At 42.3% G+C, this 22,045-nt stretch overlaps 1 protein-coding gene across 1 annotated transcript in view; it reads right to left on the bottom strand.

Moving 5' to 3' along the window:
• sema3fb (sema domain, immunoglobulin domain (Ig), short basic domain, secreted, (semaphorin) 3Fb) overlaps positions 1-22,045 on the bottom strand; it is a 59,672-nt gene that overhangs the window by 8,161 nt on the left and 29,466 nt on the right. The window contains exons 3-11 of the mRNA XM_053316500.1: positions 14,229-14,389; positions 13,802-13,864; positions 13,152-13,271; positions 11,620-11,709; positions 9,803-9,896; positions 6,998-7,117; positions 6,587-6,726; positions 5,255-5,369; positions 125-194 (exon numbers count right to left, since the gene is read on the bottom strand). Of these exons, the coding sequence (XP_053172475.1) occupies positions 125-194; positions 5,255-5,369; positions 6,587-6,726; positions 6,998-7,117; positions 9,803-9,896; positions 11,620-11,709; positions 13,152-13,271; positions 13,802-13,864; positions 14,229-14,389 (973 nt within the window). The remainder of the gene's footprint in view (positions 1-124; positions 195-5,254; positions 5,370-6,586; positions 6,727-6,997; positions 7,118-9,802; positions 9,897-11,619; positions 11,710-13,151; positions 13,272-13,801; positions 13,865-14,228; positions 14,390-22,045) is intronic.

Below are 22,045 nucleotides of genomic sequence, written 5' to 3' on the forward strand. Positions count from 1 at the left end.
TGAAGTAGATAGAAAAAAAGTCAGGAAAATGTGTCTAACTCAATGAGAAAAAAGCACAAATACTCCAATTTAGAAATGTAATCTTGGTGTTGTGCATATACAGAATCTGTTATACAACACTAACCCCGAGACAGAAAAGACTCCGTATATAACAGGGTTTTTTGTGTCCTGTGTCGGCTGTATGTAAACATCTCCTGTAAGAGAAAAGAGAGAAAAGAGGAAACATGATTCTCCATAGCAAGCACTCTTCTTTACTAATATTTACACAGTCAATCCAACCTCTCTGAGCCAGAGAGAGACCTTTAGGCTACACCTCCCAGGATGAAATGATGCTCTAACGAAGAAGATAACCCTTCATCTTTGTTCGAAAAACACACTATACTACTTGATAATGAGCAAAGTGGGATTGTGTCTAAATATCTGAAATCAATAACTGTACTAAAAGTATTTGTGCTGCTTATTAAGTGTTTGTGTAAATGAGGGTGACTCATTGCCTTGTACTTGGTCAAAATAGTTGATGTCTACAGCCATGCAAGCATCTCTGAGATGTGCAGTTACGGACAGTGGTGCTTAGAGTTAAATGCTAACATCAGCATGCTAACATGCTCATAATGACAATGCTAACATAATGATGTTTACTGAATTAATATATAGTACAGCTATAGTTGTTGAGCTATAGTTGTCAAAACCATAAATGGAACCTTGTGCTGGCGCTAGAGGAAAAGTCAAGGGATGACTAAAGTAATGAGGATTTATCCTCTGAAGACCATTAATGTCTGCACAAAATGTCATGTTAATCCATTCAATAGATCAAATTAATGAGATATTTCAGTTTGGACCAAAGTAGTAGACCGACTGATCAACCATCAGACTGCCAAAGGAGCTAGAAAGAAGTTACAGTTACTAATACTCTAATAGAAAGGATAAGACAGGAAACTTAGACCAGAAATTGAATCTCTTGCATCCAGACAGACCATCCTGAAAGGCAGTACAGTAGTTCCAAAAGTGCAGCAATTGACTGTGCAACTGAATGAATAGCCTCACGAAGGACACCTTAGCTGAGGGCTTTATTGACAAGATAACACATAGACACTGAACCTTGAGAGGCTTTGAACCAAACTATATCTACCTTAACGAAGGAATCCAATCTAAACACCAGACAGAGCAATGATATTTAACAGTAGAGCTGTGAAACCAAACAGTCTGGTTTTCTATAAAGTCTAGACTAGAGCAACGTGATTACTGTGCCACTTGAGACCCCTTCTGAGGAGACAGAAAATTTAAACATGATGTGCTGGGATTCTCCTCTTCCAGTGTCCACAGTTTATATCTTATACTTTGATGGAAAGGAAATATCTCTTCTCTCCCATAGGAGCTGCATCACATACTCTTAAGCCAATTTCGGATGTCTCTAAATCAAAATAATTCAGATACTCCGTCATACAGTTCTGACATTGGACACTGCCTGATTTAGATGATCATTTTGCTGATACTGAGAATAGGTCTACAACAAATAAATAGGGTCTAAACATGTGATGGGTGATAAGTCTCTCTCCTCTTCGGTACCTGACCTAAATACTAGTCCCAGGAGGAACATTCACTGACTACAATAGGACGAGGGCCTTTGGCATGAAGCGGAGAATGTGGCTGCAGAGTAAAGACGTTATCGGTGAGAAAGTCAACAAACAAGACATGGAAGGTAAAAAGCTAAAAATATTAGAGCCCAGGAAGTGTGGATACTGAAGAAGAGCTGATCAAATGCAAGTATACCAATTCAGATTTATGCACTCGCAGTCCCATATAGACCAGCATGAGAAATTAGCTGTCAAGCTGCTATGCAGATAGAATGATACATGGAGGGGGTGAGCATTGTCTTTGAATCTGAACTGCTGGATTCTGTTCCTGTCCACATTAGAGAGTCTGTTCAGTCATGCCTTCCTCTGGGGACTGTCTACAGCCTTGAGCTCAGTACTGGAGAAAAGAATAAAGCTGAGAGATAGCAGGCACTTTGTCCTTATTTCTCAGTAGCTACCAGATTCCCCAAAGTCACACCCTTACACACACACACACACACACACACACACACACACACACACACACACACACACACACACACACGCAACACCATCATGCCCTCTTCCACAGCTGCCACAGCCGGAGCAGTGGAACGGTCATGGGTTAGCATGGACACAGCACTACGGGCTGTCCTGGCTGTCACACAACAGATGATCCTTGTCATGACATACAGCTGTTGCACAGCAGAAATGAGCAATTTGCACGCGAGAACACGCAAGTGTGCGCATATGCACACAAGATACAACTGAGGCCAAGATAGAGCTATTATGGACGACGCTCATATGCGGTCGCTAAAAACAGATCAAGGCTCGAGGAAAACATGGAAAAAAAGGAAGGTGATTTGCAATAAAAGCTATCTTGACAGGGCCATGATGACTTAGCTCCAGGGGATCTTGCATGTTTATAGCAGCTAGGAAAGGGTCCAGATTCCACAACTGACTTTCCTATGTGTGTGTCAGTGTGTATATATATGAATCTTAGCAGCCATACTTCCCATTTCTTCACAGAAAATACATTTTCTGCTTGATCAGCCTTTGTGTTTTTTTTATATATATCTGTGATCTTTTCCTCTTTTTTCTTGATTTGACTTCTTTCTCTTGCTCTCTGCCTTTGCATCTGTCTAGCTACTGATCAAAGACTTAAAGCATTTCCTGTCTGAAATGCAGGAGCTTCTTCTATTTTTAAGTATGTTACTGAGAAACAAAAGCACTGTGGCATTGTATTTCAAATGACCTTGGTTCATTTAGGTGCAAGTTGTCAGGTAATGCCAAATGTGTTACATGTTCCAACTGTAAAAACTCCCCAGGTCTCAGGCGTGCTTTGCAATAATGTCTTTCCACTGAGGACCACCACACCAGGGATGCAGCTGGTCTGGATATTTCAACCAACTTCTCAGTAATGACTATAGAGTCACTTAATAAAAACTTTTAAAGAAAGAGGTTGAGTTTTAGACTCTGTTCCCTTTAGGATGGACACTTGAACTCTCCAAAACCATTCTGGCTTGGAATGTGGTGTAATGCATCTATTGCCTCCTTGATACATACAATAATATGTATGTGGACCCTTAATGACCTGCATTCATTGTGCAGTAGTTAAAGACCCATTTGTTCTCGTGAAATTCTAAAAACCCTACTCTCCTCTGTAAAGACAAACTGCCCAGAACAAGAGCTTTATAAACATTCATACTAGACAGTAAATGTGAAGCCATTAGCATGAAACTTAATAACATCCAATTTACCGTCCCCTCCAGGAGACCTTGGCAAGGATGGCTGCTCTTCCAACTGACATGTGCAGTCTTTCCTTCTCTATGGGCATGTCATGCTTTTCCTTGTTCATTCACCAGCCTGTTCCACTACACATTTACAGTTTTATTCAAGCAATCTCCAAAAATGTATCATCAGTACCAACCCATGACGAATCTCCAATCCTCTCACAAAGCCACTCTGCTCTGCACGCCTGTGTCAACACTGACCTGACCAGTAAAGACAGAACCCTCATTTGTAAAGGCAACGTGAGCCCAGTGCCACTCAGAACACTTTTCACGTCATTTTGGTGAAGTGGCTGCACACGAAAAGGCCACAGAGTTTTCAAGTGTGTGTCACTTTTGCATTTGTTCAAAGAGGGATAAACTAAATGTCACCTGTAAAAACAAAACCGTGTTTGGCAGGAACTGCTGGCAGGCTGAGATAAAAGCAAGGGATGTGTCAGCAAGATAAAGAGACAAATAGCTATCATCAGATTCAACAGGCATGGCACTTTTCATTCTTGAGATTAGTTCAAGAGCAACAGTAACCTCACGCATCAGTCCCCTATCACTCTGTGGCTCTATTTTAAACCAGTGAGACAGAAAGAGAAAGAGCTTCCCCTAGAGAGGTTAACAGTCTCACAGTCACACACATTCCTGGGTGGTGATCTGATCTGCTGGCCATCAGGCCACCCCCATACACACAAAAAAATCCAGACACTTTTGTTAAGACATCTTGAAAGACAACTATAGTGGTGGGATTATGTATGTCATTCCCATTACAGTCTGCTGTATGGACCATATGATGGGAGTGGGACGAGAGAGGTAGGGTACAGTATGGGCCAAGGACTTAGCTCTGGTGTGTGTGTGTGTGTGTGTGTGTGTGTGTGTGTGTGTGTGTGTGTGCAGTTTGGCAGGTGTTCCAGTAGAAACCTACAGTTCTCCTCTTAATATTTCAGATGTGATCATACATGACAGGAACCTGTAAATGGATATGTCTGAAATAAATTCAGTCATGTCATTTTTGTCTTTTTTCTTTGTCATTTGATATCTACTGTCAAAATGATTAACTGCTAAAAGGGGAAAAAAACATTATATATATATATATATATATATATATATATATATATATATATAATGTTTTTTTTATATATATATATATATATATATATATGTATATTTAAAGGATAGCGGGTCATTTCCTGGCTGATAAAACTGAACTTTTATAGGATATTTTATAAAATACTCAACATTTTGGACTCATGCAAGGACATTTTCATATAGTTATCTTAAATCTCTCACGTTTTTCTGTGAAAGTTTCTCATACTTATGTTAACCAAACTCTCTTAACTGCACAAACATTAAGAACACGGTGCTGTCATGGAAATAAAGAGAGAATAGTTTGAAATGAAGTTAGATGCTAAAAAATGCCTTTCTAAAGCCAAGTCGCCGAAGACTTAAATGTGAGGCAGTCAAGAATGTGTGACACTCACGGCATTATAATGCCTATGCCAAAGAATGGTTTTCTCCTTACAAAGCAAGGCAGGCTATTTGTACATGGCTTGTATGAGAGACCTGGACAAATTTCATTTGAATCGAGAGAAAATTCTGAATGAGAAAACTGGTGTGTGGTAAGTGCTTTTTCTTATAGGAATCTGTTCATACCAGTGGTTCTTCTATGAGAGCCGCACTGACTGACACAATAATTGATTTCATCTACACCCCATGCTTTTGTTATTTTATCCAAGCAGTGATAGCCACCGTGGCTGAAATGAACAAAGCAAAGAAAACAGAGAATTCAAAGGAAAAGCATGCTGGCAGTTTGTTTGCTTAACAAGGAAGTGTATACAACACCCCCACCAAGTAATCAACAGATTATAACTTCTACTGAGAGCAACCACAGCCTGGTCTCACTGTAGTGTGGGTTGTACTCACGGAGCTCATCAAAGTGTGTCTCCATGCCGTCGGCCCCTGGCACCGAGCAGATGAGCCTGGCCTTCAGAAAGGTGCTCCATTTGTTGACCAGACAGCAGTGACCCCCATCGTCATTCTGCACAGAAGGGTGAAGACACAGAACAGTTTCTCCATCATTCTCTCATACTCACATCCTCCTTTTGAAAACAAACCCAGGTGGAGCCACCCACACACACAAACACACGCACACTATACAGTACATGTTGATTTACAAAGCCAGTAAGCTAAATGGGGGAGGGGATTGGGGATGGTAAACACTGTCTCCTACTATTTAGACTCTTCCATCTGTGGTGGACTGAGGCCAGCATCCATCCCAGTAAGAAAGACATGAAACCAGTAGCCTGCATCTTTATTAAGATGAGAAAGCACGTATATTTTAATATTTCATTTAAATTCCCTGAAGGGTGGTTGCAGCCTTGAAAATGCTTCTTCATGCACTTCTGATGAATCCCATTTTGGGTCTTGAATTGTTTTCATCATTTCCTGTGTAATTACAGTATGGGGCTGAGTGTATTTTTGGTGCTGTGCAGGGTGGAAGGCCGGTGCAGAGAATGGTAGTAAGAGTATCCAGATGTGTGGCGAAATAAGAATGACAGGACCGGGTCTCAGGAGGCCGTGGCAGAGCCCGCTGAGAGGGGGATGAGTGTTAGTGTGCCGGGTCAGTGCCTGACCCCCTCAAATAAATACAATGTTGAACAGCTGAGGCGACGAGCACACGTATGCCACATTTTCTCACTCATATCAATGCCTCCCTCTGCTGTAAAGCTCACACATGCACGCAAACCTTTAAGGGAATTCATATACACACGCACACACAACGCATAAACACTGTAAGATGCCCCACAAGCTTACTGGACATTTGTTGTTGTTTGTTTATGTTACTCACTGGGACTGTGTATTTCTAGGGCATACTGTTTGGTTTTTGTAGAGTAAGTTTAACTGAAAAGCACTCCAGAAGAGGGTTTTTTAAAAGGCTGTGCCTTTTTCACTGCTGTGTACACTAAAAGCTTCAAGTGTTTTAGGACTACCAGGGAGAAAAGGTCAGAAGATCATGGAGTCAGAGGTCAGAGGGCGATCCCACAGACAGAGGGATGCATTGTAGACAGGAAGGTTAAAGACACATGTGGATTCCAGCACACCAGCGTTGACCAAATACTAGCGAAGCACCCATAAACATTGAAACCCAGCGGGTGACTCGCCTCAGGAGACTCCAGCCTGTTTTCATATTGATGCAGGTTTTCTTTTCATTATGTTTATACCCCAAAACAAACACGGTCCTCACTGTGTACACACCAGGCAGATGCGCCCTATACGGGACTGTGTCACGGGACTCTGGCCCATCTCAGAGGACTTCTCCCGGAAGAAGAAATACAACTTGTCGTCATTTCTCTCCGCGCTGTCGGGTATGAGGTGTACATGGACGAAAGTGGGATCTGTAGGAAGACGAGATGGTGAGATGTTTAAGTGAAGGAAGTTTAAGGAAGGATTTGGGAAAACATCTGGCTATAATAATTTATAAACTGGAAGTATTTCCTGTTTATCACTTGTTGAGGGATTCAAAACATATGCAAGCACCAGACTCTTTACATTTCAGCTATAGATTTGGACCCCTGTTTGGATTGTGAATAGAAATGTCATGCGGGAAGGTTGTATTCACTGGATGAAAGCTTTGAGTATCATTTGTAGGCTAAAAAGGATATTTACCATTCAACCATCTGGAGTTATACTGATCTGTTCGCATGGCAGTCTTTGTCCCCAGTGTACGGAAAATGGCAGAGTCTGTTCCCATAAAGTCAACATAGACCCCCGCATAGAGTTCACCATCTGAGAAAGAGAGAAAGCAGTTCAGTTTAGTAAAATTCTTTGACTCTGACATTATTCCAGCACCACCCGTGGCACAAAACACCACAGCTTTTATTTCAAGAAGTATACGTTGAAGCCAATATATCAAGTGTTGTCATTCCACACCACAGCTCAGAGTCAAAGTCAAAGTCATCTCCGACACATTTGTCTTCATTTAGACACAAAGTGGTCAGGTGATACTGTAACTCAAGATACAAGTGATAAATTCTTTACAGGTTACAAAACAGTATAATAATTCCATAGTTTTCTAAAACTTTCCTATAAAAGAACTGATAACTGTAATTTGTTAGGAGGGTTTCTAGACAGGACTGTTTAATTTGCCACATTTTGTGACAATGTGCACTGCAATTAACCCAAGTCCCCTTATTTACTTTTGAAATAACTGTCACTACTGAAGTTACCACCTGTAAGGTATTGTAAGGTTATGCTAATGCTAAAAGTCAGACATTTTGATGTTTTGATTTTTTTTTGTACAAGAAAACTGTAAAAAGGGTCTGAAATTTTGCACAACCTGCAACATACTATATGTAAATAGGAGCAGCATTGTTTGAATATTGCAGGGTAGAACTATCCCATATATTATGGTAAAGTATTATACAAATAAAATGAAGAATGGAGAAAAACCCCACAAAGTAATGTAGTAAGCTAGTTAGCTGGGAATGATAAGTTAGAGCATATAAACACACAGTTATCTATACTTTACACTACTCTTGTGGTTTTGATTTAGTAAAGGCAAAGAAGGAGGAGTAGAGATTGCGGTGTGCCTTTGTCCTATGTTACTTTCAACCCAGTTCTCCCCTATATAATTTTCAGTTTTTTTCTCAGATTTTCTTCAGAAATACAAAAATAAATGTGCGGGTATTTACTAAATTTACTGTTTCCATTTCCATTTTCCTTGTAATCAGTGCTTTCCAGGAAACTTCCTGGGAAATTATGGGACATGTAAAATAAAGCGTTAACCCAAACAGCACTCAGACTTCCTGAAACAGCTTTCACACACACTCCATAAAGGCATAAAATATGAACACATCCATGTGTGCAGACCAACAAATGTACACGACAGCCTTGTTAAGCCACAGGAAGGCAAGGTGTTGGTCCTCCAGCTGCTGTAAGGGCCCCACACGAGAGCAGGTGTGACTGTCAGGGGTCTTAAAAGATGGGGTACGGAGACAGCAGGAGGTAGAGCCGAGGAAACAAAAACACTGCCCTACCACCATTATATTCAATGTCATGGCCCTCAGCAGTGTTATATGGAGATTGATGATATTTCATTAAAATGTCCACGGATGATGAGATGTCTAATGTGGTGGAGAGCTGAGCAGTCTGTGGTCAGTGGTAAATCTATTGTTGTGACACAAGGCTCTTAATCCTTATCACAACTAACAACAGTGTCCCTTGTATGATCCTAACTGGTGGAAGTGGGAGGTAAATCCATCTTGGATGACAGCACTGGTTCCATACTGGTCAGCTGGCACTGCGCTAATGTGGGAAAGCAGTGCCAGTGATTTACACCCACTGTCTCACTCCACAGGGAGAAGATCACCTTTCACTGGTGGCAACTGTGTGGTCTGGACATGACTAAGTGACCTTGGGCAAGGGGACAGAGGACACTGCTGTCATGACAGCTACAACAGATGATAAGCCACAGTATCCAGACTGAACCTTGTGACATGTTCTTTTCCTGTAGCTAAACTGTGAATATAGATAAGGACATACTTAAATCCTTACTCAAATAAACTAGATCACAGGTGTGTATATACATGGGTGACAAATTAAAAGAAAAAACAGCATAAAGTGCCTTAGTAAGGTGTTGGTCCACCATGAGCCTCCAGAACAGCTTAAATGTTCATTGAAATAGATTGTACAAGTTTGTCGAACTCTGTTGGGGAGAAGAACAATATTCTTCCAAAAGATATTCACTTAATTGGTGTTTTGATGATGGCGGCGGTGAAGGCTGTCTAATATGACCAAAAGATCCTACAGCTTTTCAGATGGGTTAACATGTGGTGACTGCAAAGGCCATAGCATAATATGATTCCCCTAGTTTTCACACCCATTAGACCATTTAGTGACCCCTCATTCTCCATCTGCACTAGGTATGTTTCTCCACGCGTTTTGTCAGGTTTTTCCATAAAGTTGTCACCTGCCTGTAAATCTAAAGGTAAGTAAGGACATTGTAAAACAGAAAAATAGAAAATGTTAGTTTTTAAATGGTGATAAAAGTTAAGAAAAGTTTTCTCAACATGCTTGAGGTATTTTGATTGGTATCCACTAATTCCCAAGTGGAAGATTCAAATATTAATAGGCACATATTATTATTATTATTTCCACCCTAACAAGGAAAAATTCCTTCAGCTTTAATGATTAGGTCGATTAAACAAAGCTGCTCACTGTGGGAAATGGGCACAGAATGAAAGGGACACTTGACCTTCCCGGACATCACTGGAGGATGATAAATATTTTTTGTTCACACACTTAGCCAAAAACATAAATTGTAGGCAGAGGAGGCCACTTGAAGAAACAGGAGATAAAAGATGAGGAATCCATATGGCATGAGACTGCCATTGCTATAAAGACCTAAAAGGAGCTAGGCTGGACTGTACCCGTGCTTACGTCCTCATGTGACCAAACCCAGATGATACTTACTGATCAAAGCTGACACGCTGTTGAGCTTCGGGTCATAGGAGCACTTTCCCTTCCCAGATTCCACTTTGCCCGGCTCCAAATGGAAGATTTCTTCCTGAAATGGAAAAATCATATGGAGATGGCAATAAATTCACCACTCTTCATCTTGTCACAGCGATTCCCTTGTGTAGGGAAAATGAGGCAGCGCATGTGCTCCCTCTGACTCCTGTGGGAGCTGAATGGCCTGATGGGGGATGAAGTATTAGAATAATGAGTGTGCATTCATACGGAAAAATACATGCGGGGAAAGCGAGGAATTTCTAACCCATCTCCATGCTACTTTACTGCAGAAAACAATGTGTCGTGGGTTGCTTCTCTTGGCATAATAAGCTGCATGCCAAATATCTCTCAGCCTCTTGTTGCCTATGGCTGTGCAGGCCTACCGCTGACACCTGTAATCCAGCACAGTGAAAACAAGCCTGGGATGGAGGCTGGATGACTGATACTCACTGCTCGTGGCATCCCTGCACGCAAGCACTGAAAGGTGATTGGCAGGGATTTGCGCATGAGAGTAGGGGAAAATGAATCAGTGGCATGCAATGACATGTCTTGTGGCCCCGCCTCACAGACCAGAGCATGTCCAATCCCAATATTTCACTCCCAACGGGGACAGAGATAGAGACATCTCTGTCATTGTCCATCAGTACTAAAGCAGAGGAGATGCTATGGCACTGTGCCAAACTCACTTCATTGGATCACACACACACCCCAGTGCAATTCACAACTCATCTTTGATTAAAATCACTATGCGTGCAAATAAGAATCTGCTGGCAGCTCACTCCCAGCCATGCCAGATGCTGACGTGTAAAAAAAGGTCACAAACATTTATGTGTACCAGAGGGAAACTGTGCCCTGAATGTGATTTTACAACCCTGTTGTAAAGTATGACCCTTCAGAAAAGTTGCAACAGATTTTAAAACTAAACAAAAAAACAACAATCTGACTAGAAAAAGTGTTTCAAACCATCCCACTTCACCTAAAGCCCTTATGTCCTTCAAAAGTGTTTCAAAGTGCTTGGAGAGCTCAAACAGTGGAGACATGTTCAAGTATGTGGCTCTTTTATTTCCTTTGCGGCACAGCTAGTTGGCCACAGATGGCTGGTGTTTGCTCTGGGCTAACAGAGCCTGCTGTGGGAGTAGGTCAGATGCTGACTAGTCGTGCCGCCTCTGTGGGAGAGACTGCACCACATTCCTACAGAAGGTGGACGGCTTGGTGGGGTGAAGGACTAATGGGAGGGTACATCCTGCATTGTCTCTGATAAGCAGGATTAATGTTTCAGATAACTGTAGTTCATGGGCGCTGCTGAAACTGTGGCTGTGATGCAAAATGAATATGCCATGCATTGAACAGCAGTTAAAGGCTGTTTAATTGAATTTGTTTCTAGTAAAAGTCAATAAAATTTCTTTGCAGCCTGAGAAGCCATTTCCACTTGATAACCCAGCTCTCATGCAAAATATGACATTTAACACAAATGCAAAGCATTAAAAGGGCAATGACGGAAAAGAAAGGTGCTCAGACAATGAGGCTAACAAAGAAAATATGAGTGAAATACGACAAAATGACATGACATGAAATGCATTTCCACATTGCACAAAATGTTCGATTGTGCACGGACTGGGAAATATGCATGCTAAATGTTACGGAAATTAACAAATAATGGCCAAGTTAAAGATGGTGATGACAAATGCGCTCAGACACAAAGAGAGGGAGCATGCTGCTGGTGACCACAAGCCCGCACAGTATGCAGGGCTGCGGTGCAGACAGGGCCCACATCGCACCTTTAGTCCAAGTGTCTCGTGCACCGCGCTGGGTTCAGCTGCGCGGCTAGCCCTTCCTCTGGCCTGGGCCATCTGCAGATACATGGATGTCTAAAACAGGAGACAGCAACACAGTCTAGATGTTAAGCCACTGATGAGGAAGGATAGAGACCTTCCTGAACTCCTTCCAGATTGAAATCCAGCTTGAATCTGTCCTGACTTCCAGAGATGATGAGAAACTCCCCAAACCAATACCATAGAAATGAATGAAATTCAAGTGCATGATCAAATAAGTGTGTGTGTGTGTGTGTGTGTGTGTGTGTGTGTGTGTGTGTGTGTGTGTGTGTGTGTGTGTGTGTGTGTGTGTGTGTGTGCAAAATTGTGCAGGGATTGTGTGTAGCTGTACTTGACTAGACGGTGGAAAAGGCAACAATATTAGTTCTCTGTCCTTTGGTTGAGTCAATAAAGTCTCTCACAGTATGGTACATATACTTTCCTCACAGCTTCTGCCAAAGCAAAACATTACGGTTTACAAAAGCTACAAGACTTGCACTTAAAGTACCAGAGAATTTAAGAATATACCCTATAGTGCCTAAATCAAATAATCCCTCTGGATGCCTTGAATTATTAATGACAAAAAGAAGTTTCCTTGTGTATGTCAGGATATGTGTAAGCATGCATCTGTGTTGAGTGTATCATTGTACGTTTTTTGCAATCATATAAAACTCTGCAGCCCGACTGAGAAAGGTGCTCACAGGACGACTCGGACATGTCTGTTCAATGTGACCGAGAAAATAACAACCCCCCCATTAATGGAGTAGAACTGGAACATTCCACTGACACCCCATAATGGGAGCTCCCACTTCCAATTACCCAACTTCTCTCACATGGTAGAGGCTGGCGGGTGGCCTGGACGGATGGATGAAGGGGTGGATGGATAGGTGAGTGGATAGATGGAAGCCCTTCGTTAGTAAGGGCTCATGTAGGAATCGTCCGCAACAAGGTACTCATGCAAGCCTCACTGCCGCTGCAAGTTCTCTGCACTGTTTGGTGATCTCGTGGGAGAGTCCAGTGGGAAATTTACTTTTGATTTACCTCTTTTATAAAAGTCCCCTGATCATCATTAGGGAACAAGTGTTATATTTAAGGAAGAGAGAGGTGTTAAAGGGGAGTAGGGCAACGTTGTGATGCCTGGCTTGGTTTAGGAAATTCAAGAGGTCCCATTAAAGGCTGAGACTAAACAGAGTAACTTTAATAGCTCACTGGGGAAGACAGCTGTATGCTAGTGAAGCTGTGCTGGCCGCGCTGCCAGATGCAGAGACATGGTACCATAAGCAGGCTTAATGATGGAGGCAAATCATCATAAAGTGAACCTAGTGTAAGGTGGATGGAGAGCAAAACTTGGGTAAAAGGGGGAAAAGAAAGAACGGCCCAGCTGCGCCAGTCATGATGCAGATGGAGAAAGCTGTTTGTTGTCAGCATGGATGTTTGTTAAGTTAATATTGAGAGGCCACTTTCTTGGCCAGTTCATCCCCCGAGTCTTTAAATCTAACCTGAGGTTTGCGTCCACGGTTGACGAAGGTACAGACTGGATTGTAAGCTCCTGTTCCACAGACGTACAGTTGAGTTCGGTTCCATGGCTCGATCAGACGGATGAAGTTTGCACACTCCTCCTGGAGATACAAAGACCAGAGTCAATATAACTGCCTTAAACATTAAAATGAAAAGCCATTCATAACTGTATTTTACTGGTACACCTCCTGCAGATTCACAGTATGCACAAGCCTAAGTGACTCTCATTCAAAAATAAACTGGTAATACTCTGCTACAATATATATTTGGACAGTATATCAAACTATCAGGCAAGGGTGTTTTGCCCCCCACCCTTGCCTGGCCGAGAGGAGGATGGTGAGATTGACTGGGCTTCTCTGGTCCAATCCGTTCCTGTCTCCTTGGCTAGACAGAAGGGAACCAGCGCTTTTTACTGTGCCAAATTTGAAACCCCACAGGTGAGTCCTTTTTTAACGGATTACTCACATTAAAACGGCTGTTCACAAAAGCCTATTTGAGGGAGCTGTATGACATTGACTCAATGGGTTTGAATTAATTACATATTTTTGTTTTCAGGCTATCGAGTTGATGGAAATCACCTCAAATGAATAACGCTCCTGAGATTGCATGTGCTGTCAACAGGCGTACTTACATTGGCATCCTTCCCACTCACAAGGCACTCCATCCTTCTTCGTTCGGACACTGGCCAGTGGATCTGCGAGGGGGAAATAGAGGACATTACATAGTTACAATCCAACCCGTTATACATCACTGACATTTACGGGATTCTTGGACTAAAATTGCAAAAGAGATATCCACCCAGGCTATTATTAGTCCTTTTGGGATTCTCATAGCCCAATTACAGTGTTTTAATGACCCTAGACCAGAAAAAGGGCACTCCAACAAAAACTACACATGAGCTAACCAAAACTGCTGCTGCTGGGGCAATAGAACAGAACATTTTGCCCTAGGGACAGCTGTTGTAAGCGCTGAGGTAAAGGCGCTCACTTCATACCAGTATTACAGCCAATAAGAGGGGTCAGAGGTACGGATGATGGGAAGTATGGACATGGTCTTACAATATGTGGGTCCTTGTTGATATCATGGAGGTCCAGGGACAGGATGTGGTCCTTGCTGCCAACGTACATGCGGTCATGGTCCTCATCCATACGCAGGATCCGGTAGTTGGACGTGTTAAGGAGGTAGGCAAAGTGATGAGCGGTACCGGTAGATCTCAGCTCTGTGAGGAGACAGAAATATATCCATTAATGACAGCTGCGGTGCACGTGCACATTTCCACACACACACATGCATGCACAACTGACACATTCCCCATGCCACTCCTGCATACCCGTCTGGAGTTATCTGATGGTTTTCCACCAACACTGTTGTAACTGAACACCGCACATTAGAGACAAGTGCTACTGAGTGTCTGTCACACTGTGTTGATGGCTTAATACCGCCCGAGTGGATCAGAAGACCTGGAAAGTCTTTCATCACCGGCCGTCCGTGACTTCCAGAAAAGATAGACATTGGTAGATATGATGTTTACCACAAATTCACACCATTTATCACCATCTTCTCCATCCCTGGTTGGACACCACTCTCTGAAGGTCAGAAGAGTGTGTGCCTTTGGTAACACAATGCAGTCAACACGTCCTCTCATGTCGAGAGTAACCCAATCTTCCTACAACTATGTGCTGGAGTGTTTGTTTGATACGTTCTTCTGGGTTCAGCAACCACGTACAGGCAGGGCAGAAAAGCCACTGCTAAGACAGCAAAGGCCCCATGCCACACCATAGACAAACACACTCCTCCACAATCTATAGGGGAGAGGCATTAGAGGGTGGCATTCACATTTTGTTGGACAAACACTAAGGTCCCACTTAAACAGCAGGAAAGTCCCGTTTCACTGTTTACTTTTATTCTACAACTAACAGACCACAGAAAGCTGAAACAGAGGAACACACTTTGAGGTAACGCCAAATACTTCTGTGTTGATTTAGCAACCAAACTTGTGGTGGAGGGAAACCAGAGGATAACCTGTCAAATACAGTTAGCTATGTTTGACTATTTACATCAGAACAGAGGTGTGCTAGAGTATAATTAAATGAAGGAAATGTGAAATTAAGTCAACGTGGTTTGTCGGGCCCTAAAAGCAACCTCTAATAACAGGAATCATTTCAAGACTTTGAAAATGTTTCGGGCAGTTGATAAATAACCACATATTTTTCTGCAAGCTCTGTATGCGCAGTCATGTTCCGTGCATTTGAAGTCACCGAGAAACATTCTTGTGAGGTTGTCGAGTTAGTTTGAGGTAGTTTGAAGAGGTCTGGACACCAAAGCATGCAAAGCCATCAACATGTCCACCATTGGGCCTTAAAATAAACACCATCTAGAGACCTTTTTAAACAGACTCCCTATGGAATCTGATATTACCAGTCTTTCCAGCCAGATCTAAATTTAACACAGGGGTTACGTCAATAAGCATAGATTAGTAGCATTAGATTTGCTATATTTGTACAGTTTGATTTAATAACCGTGCCCACCAAAGAAATGTTTACAGATCAGCAGAGTGATTGACAGCTGTCAGACCCTTGTGCAAAGGAGCTGCAACATGTGGTCGGACCCTGTGATTATTTGTGTTGGCGACTTAAGTTGAATGATGAGTCCCCATACACTCTGGCAATCTGCTAGTGTTTATGTGTGTGTGTAGAATGAAACACACCGGATAAGACGCATATTGTACACACACAAATTCCGAAGGCCAGTCAAAGCCCTTCCTGAATCAGGTTGTCAGCAACTCCTCTGTGTGTGTTTGTTGTCAGAGAGTAGCTGGATGGGACCATCTGTCAGCTGAAGAGAGAATGTGAACAGTACATAGCAACAACACACCCTACCGAGAGCTGAACGTTAAAAAAAACAAACAACCATGTACTCTAAGCGCACAATCATCTGATAATGCATAGATAGTGTGGCCTCAATGTACTCCACAGCATGACAACATTCTGTCACAGCCTGCACATGGTCCACTGTGATGAACTCTAATGGAATACCTTTCTTCACACTTCATCCTCCATACCTAATTGTAATGTAGACTACACCACAAGGAATTACCCCTATTAGATGGTGTTGTTAAAGAAATTAAACCCTGCAGGAGACTTTACTCTTTCATTATACTGAATGAATCAGAGATGAAGTATCTGAGACCATTAAAGAGTCTGTCGGAGGCTAAAACCTGCCACACTCTACAGGGTTAAAACTACACAGGATTTTCATATGGAGCTCATCATGCTAAATACTGTATGAAACTGGGACAAGGAAAAGAAAAAATAAGTAGGAAATCTGGTAGAAAAAAAATGTTATGGCGTTCCAGCTACTAGACATCTTTCCCTATTCTGTCAGCCTTTCTCAGCTCAGTCCCAAAGTCAACCTTCGCCTCAGGCAGGGGCACATGGCATTGTGCTCTGATGAAATGTTGATCGAGGACGTATAATGGCAGCAGACTGAGCTCGGCTGCTACACTGCTCCAGGGTTCAGGCTGCCTGTGGAAACAAGCCCAGCAGGTCCCTGGACTGAGACTGGTGCCAGGTAAACACCCAGTCACAATCAGACATGCAGAGAGCCAGTGCTGCTATGTGCCAGATGAAGAGAGCCCACATTGAAAAGATAAAGATGAATTTATAGGATTGTATTAAAGTGTTTGATAGAAGTCCTCACTGAAAGGAAAGAAAATGAATCCCTACAATAACAGAAGCTGGTCAAGAGCTTGTACTAAGATCAATTTTAAATGATCAAAGACAAAGGTGAATTACATTTGCAAAAGAACCCTTATGTATTCAACTGGTCACATTTTATTGATCTCTTATATATTTAACTGCACACTCAATCCACAGTTTCCCCTGCAACACACAACTACAATCTTGCAGTAGGAGATCACAATTTTAAACAGGAAAGGCTCAAGAGAGGCTGAACTACTGTGCTCTTTGTCAGCCACATTAGGGCATGACAGCATTTTCCGCACACGCAGACTTATCCTGGAGATTTAGAGGCTGGGAGCAGTGTACAAGTGTGTGTATGAGAGCCAGATAAACTCTTAAAGTAGCCCATTACTGCGTGTACGGTTTAGGTTCACTCTGGGGGGTCTGCGCACACACAGCGGGGGCTTTGTTTCGGGAAAATGCACCGCTTCCCCTCTGTGGAATGGCAATGGCACTATTAGAGGTGAAAGTAAGCCGGTGAAGGAACCTGATCCTCGCACTCAATGTTTCTCCTTTTACTCAATTCATTTACTTTCTTACACTGGCACGCCTGCACTGCCACGCAAACAGTCAGAAGTTAGTCTATGAAACCTGTCTCTGTTTTTTTTTGCTCACGTGCAATCCTTCTTGTTCATGTTTACAAGTAGTGCAAGTGTAGTAGTGTACAGAAAGTAAAGCGATTAGACAGGAGTAGGAGCTCAGTCCACCAGTGAGAGGTGATCCAGTCCACTCTCCTCAGTCTGCTGAACACAGACAATCCTCTCCTCTCTCCCAGCATCTGAAGGAGCTGCTGGCTGACACAGCCCACTGCCAATTCCCGCTATTCAACACTCCAGCTCTGGCTGCAAGAAAGGTTTCTGTCAGTGTATGAGGACACGAGTAAGATGAGGCCTGGACATATTGTAGTTAAATGTCGGCATCAGAGCAATAGCTGTAAGGAGCTAGAGATCAGAAGTCAGGAGAGGCAGACTGCAGCATTTCCATGAAGCTTGCATCTGGTGAACTATGTGCATAGATCCTCACATTAAGTGCTGGTGAGACACAATAATATTCATATATAATAATATTCATTCAATATTTGACACCCAGATTAACCAGAATGACTTTCCCTGTAGAAAATAAAATTCTTCAATCAATTCTGTTAATTAACGTGTTAAGTTGAAAATTCTACAGAATTTTGCAAAGCAAAATACAGCCACAAGCAACACCTTAAATGTATTTGTACTATTGACAAACATTTGTTCTTTAACCCTTGCATATTGTTCATATACTGACACATTAGTAGTCTCCATAACCTCTGAACCACAAATCTATTTTTCATACATTTATATCTTAATTGGCATTAATAGATGGGTGATTAACCAGAGAGCAGAGAGAATGTATTCATTAGGATTTACACTATTTGTTAATAGAGAGAAAACATTCACAATTACACTATACTGTATTCTGGTCCTATATCACCTCAGACAGATAAACAAAACCATAATAATGATTTCAATTCATTTTATTGAATGTGAAGAATGCCAAAACATGCATCACATTTGAATGGTGATTCTTAATACATACGTTTAACCCCCTTTGTGTACAAAAAAAGTTGTCTAATTTGGGTCACTTTAGGAAAGGTTACACAATGTCTACCTGTAACAGCAAAATCTCAACTGCACGATCGGTATTTATGGAAAAAACTACAGCAATCCAGTAGCAGTGAGGCCTCGCCAACACTAAAATAAAGAGCCAAATAGCCAAAAGTACACAGATGGTTTATTTTATTTATTGGCCAATATATTTTTAATGCTTTCATTAGATTCTTTTTCTGAGATTGAAAACAGGTTGCTGTAACTGAGTACCTGAGTTCTTCATTTGCTGAACATTCTAGTTTGGAAAACACTACACATATTAATATCTTGCATACATGTTTGCAGGTGCGTGCAAGTGTGTTTCATCCTCAGCAGCTGCAGTGGGGCTATAAGTGGTTCATAGTACAATACAGTAGTTGAACTGGAAATCCTCCTGCAGCCCCTTCCTCAGACCATTATGAATAAGAATGTATTTTTGTCTGCTTGCCTGGTTAAATGAGGTATAGAAACATGGAGGAGAGACATGTCTCACTGTCAAACTGAGCCAGCACCTCCTCCTCCTGAGAGAATACTTGGCTGCTGACGGTGATCTCCGGGGCTGCAGGCCTACATGTTATAGCATATCTCTCCATCTTAAATTAATAGCCCACGGGCCGAGTTTACTTTGGAAATATGTTTGGACAGGGAAATTTCACTGGCATGCAGTACACTCTCAAGATCACATCTCCAGAAATAAGAAAGCACACATGGCTAACTGTGTCTTATATTAAATGATTTCCCCCCCAAGCTGTCACACAAGGGAAAGAGGAAAACTGGATTTTATGTATCATATTCAGCTGTTAATGCATCCTATGCCGCTGTGTGCCTTCGTAACATTAGAGCTTCCTCTCATTAAGGAACGATTACTGCATCCAGCATGACTTAACAGTACACAGACCATCCCACATTAACTTTCCTGGCAAATCTACAAGAAGCATCAGGCAAGTGATTGGATCATGGAAAACTCTGGACTGTGTTTAAACAAAGTATCGACACAGCAAGAAGGAGAGTTGGAGAATTAAGAGGGAGTAGATACACACGCTGGCAATCGACGGCACAGCGCACACTCGCTACATGACACTGATATAGGGGTTCCACCCACTACATTTTTCTCTGGTTTCAAATTGGGTAAATTAAAAGTGCAGGCCCCTGCCAATGACAGAGCAGAGCGTGTTGCTGCTTGAAGCCGGCACTACTCCCTTTAGAGCACTACTGAGGGTAAAGAGGATGGGGGATGGTGATGGGGAGAGAGATGGGAAAGTTTGCGCTCTGTTGCTTTGACACTGCACAGGAAGGGATGAGCAATGTGGAGCAAAGTGTGTAGCAATCATGTGCACATTCACAGGTCTGTGGTCTTCTCCTGTGGTACATGTGGCTGATAATTACAAACTGCCACCACTGACATCAGCCCATCCTTCTGTCCGAGAGTCAGAGCAACAACAGTGTTCAAGATTAAGTGTTAGAGCTGCAACACACAAACTCACAACGATTGTACTGAAACAATGGAAAATAGAAAAATGTGGTGTTTAATGCTTGATTCAGTATTCTGATGTTGTCTTATAATGTGACAAAAATACCGCTTTAGCCCCTGGCACATCACAGATAAGCTGCACTACCTGAGTAGTGTCCTGAGGCAGTTTCCAACCCGTCAGAAATAGGTGCGTTAGTTCACACACACCGGAGTGGCAGGAGTGATAATTAGGGTGTTTAAGAGGGGGCGGGAGAGGTGGCATGCTCTCACACATCAAAGGCAGCACTTGTCAGGAATCCCGGCCAAATATTTTGAATGCTGTCAATGCAGAGCAGGAAAACTCTAGTTAAGAAAGTCTTGTTACTCTTCAGAAGGCACGCTTCATTTCAACAGCAGTGATGGAACTCTGTGCAAAATAGCTTCAGAGACATTTTTTGGAAAATTGCAAGGCCTTGTTGGCGATTGGGTCAACTTTTAACAAGGTGCAGTAACGAGTTGAGACGCCACAAGCAACAGCGCCACAGGTTTAAGAGACTTAGGTAAGGAAGTCACAGACTTTCTCATTAATTTATATGCGTCTCAGTCACTGAAATATTAAAAAGGTACATTTGTTCTCTTTGGCACGTTGATGTTGTTTGCTATGTTTGCCAAGAAAGTGGAGATGAACCTGAGAATCAGGGCTGTGGTTGAACACACGGGCGGCTGCTATCAACTGTCTGATCAGGGAGGACTGTGTCAACCTGTTTTCATCCTGTAATCTAGCCTTTTAATGTTGCTTCAGCAGATTTCTGTTTACTTATCTATTGCAAGCATGCCAATTGTTCACACTCTAAAAATATTCTTGGCTTTTTTCTCTTCGTGATGTTTTGGTCTGAATTCAATATGGAAAAATTACTGTTTATTTAAGTAAATTAGTTCAAATGTAACTAATGACTGGTTGTGTGGCATTTAACTGTCTGGTGTAAATTAATTAGCACCTCACTACAAAGTGGCCTGAAAAAGCCATAAAAAACATACAAAAGTACAATAAACTAGTTGTACATTGTACTTGTATTTGTGTATATACAACAGCAAATTACATCATTTCAAATTATCTCACTGAATACATTATCTAAATTTACATGGTTGTGATGGAATTGGCTCATATCCAGATGCCTGTATCTGAGAGCTGTTGTGGTTCTGTGTTATCTTAATCTAGCTTAATCTTTCTCACAGTGATTTCCTGTATCTGTATGATAAGGAAGTACCTAATATAGGGCCAATCACTGAGCACACTAACATGAGATTAAAGAACCTTCTCCTCCATTCGGACAAGTGTGTGACCACTGGAAGGCAGAACTGGCACCTGCGCTGCTATCTCATTAGCAGAGTCACTTTTAATCAGCGCTTCTCGAGGCCCACAGCGCCTTCCCTCACTCTCCTTCAACAGCCTCTTTCAACACAACCTGTCTTCATGTCAAACATTTACACGAGTTATTTGGGTTTATGTGAGCTGCATGCTTCAAAGCCAGTAGAGAAGTGACACAGTTGTTAAAGAATGCCTCTGTGATTACTGGAGACTGGGTACGAGGTTAGCTGCGCTGCTAAATGAAAAGGAACGATAACAGCATGAGAACGCAGCAGCTGCTCGCCTCGGCTTAGTCACTCTGTGGGACGGAGGATAATAAAAGCGGTCAGAGGCTCGGCCACTGTGTCACATCAGATAGGAGGCGTTATTCACCAGATAACAAATATGCAAGGGAGCAGGATCCAGAGATATGATCTGACCCACTGGTAATGCCAAAGAGCCTGGCCCACAAATGAGTGGTAATCTTTTGTGATGTGTTTTCAGCGACACAGTCGAGCTTCGCTGCATTGTCTGTGTGTGTGTGTGTGTGTGTGTGTGTGTGTGTGTGTGTGTGTGTGTGTGTGTCTGCATCTTGGTGGAGAAACAAGCTCTGCAGCCTGCTGCTAGGAGAGAAAACACAGACATAACAGCATGCCTGTGCAAACACCTGGCCCATACCTACAAAGCATCTACACGACCAATTGTCTTTGCTATCAGTGTA

This window comes from Scomber japonicus, chromosome 3, assembly GCF_027409825.1.
Source record: "Scomber japonicus isolate fScoJap1 chromosome 3, fScoJap1.pri, whole genome shotgun sequence".
Taxonomy (NCBI): Eukaryota; Metazoa; Chordata; class Actinopteri; order Scombriformes; family Scombridae; genus Scomber; species Scomber japonicus.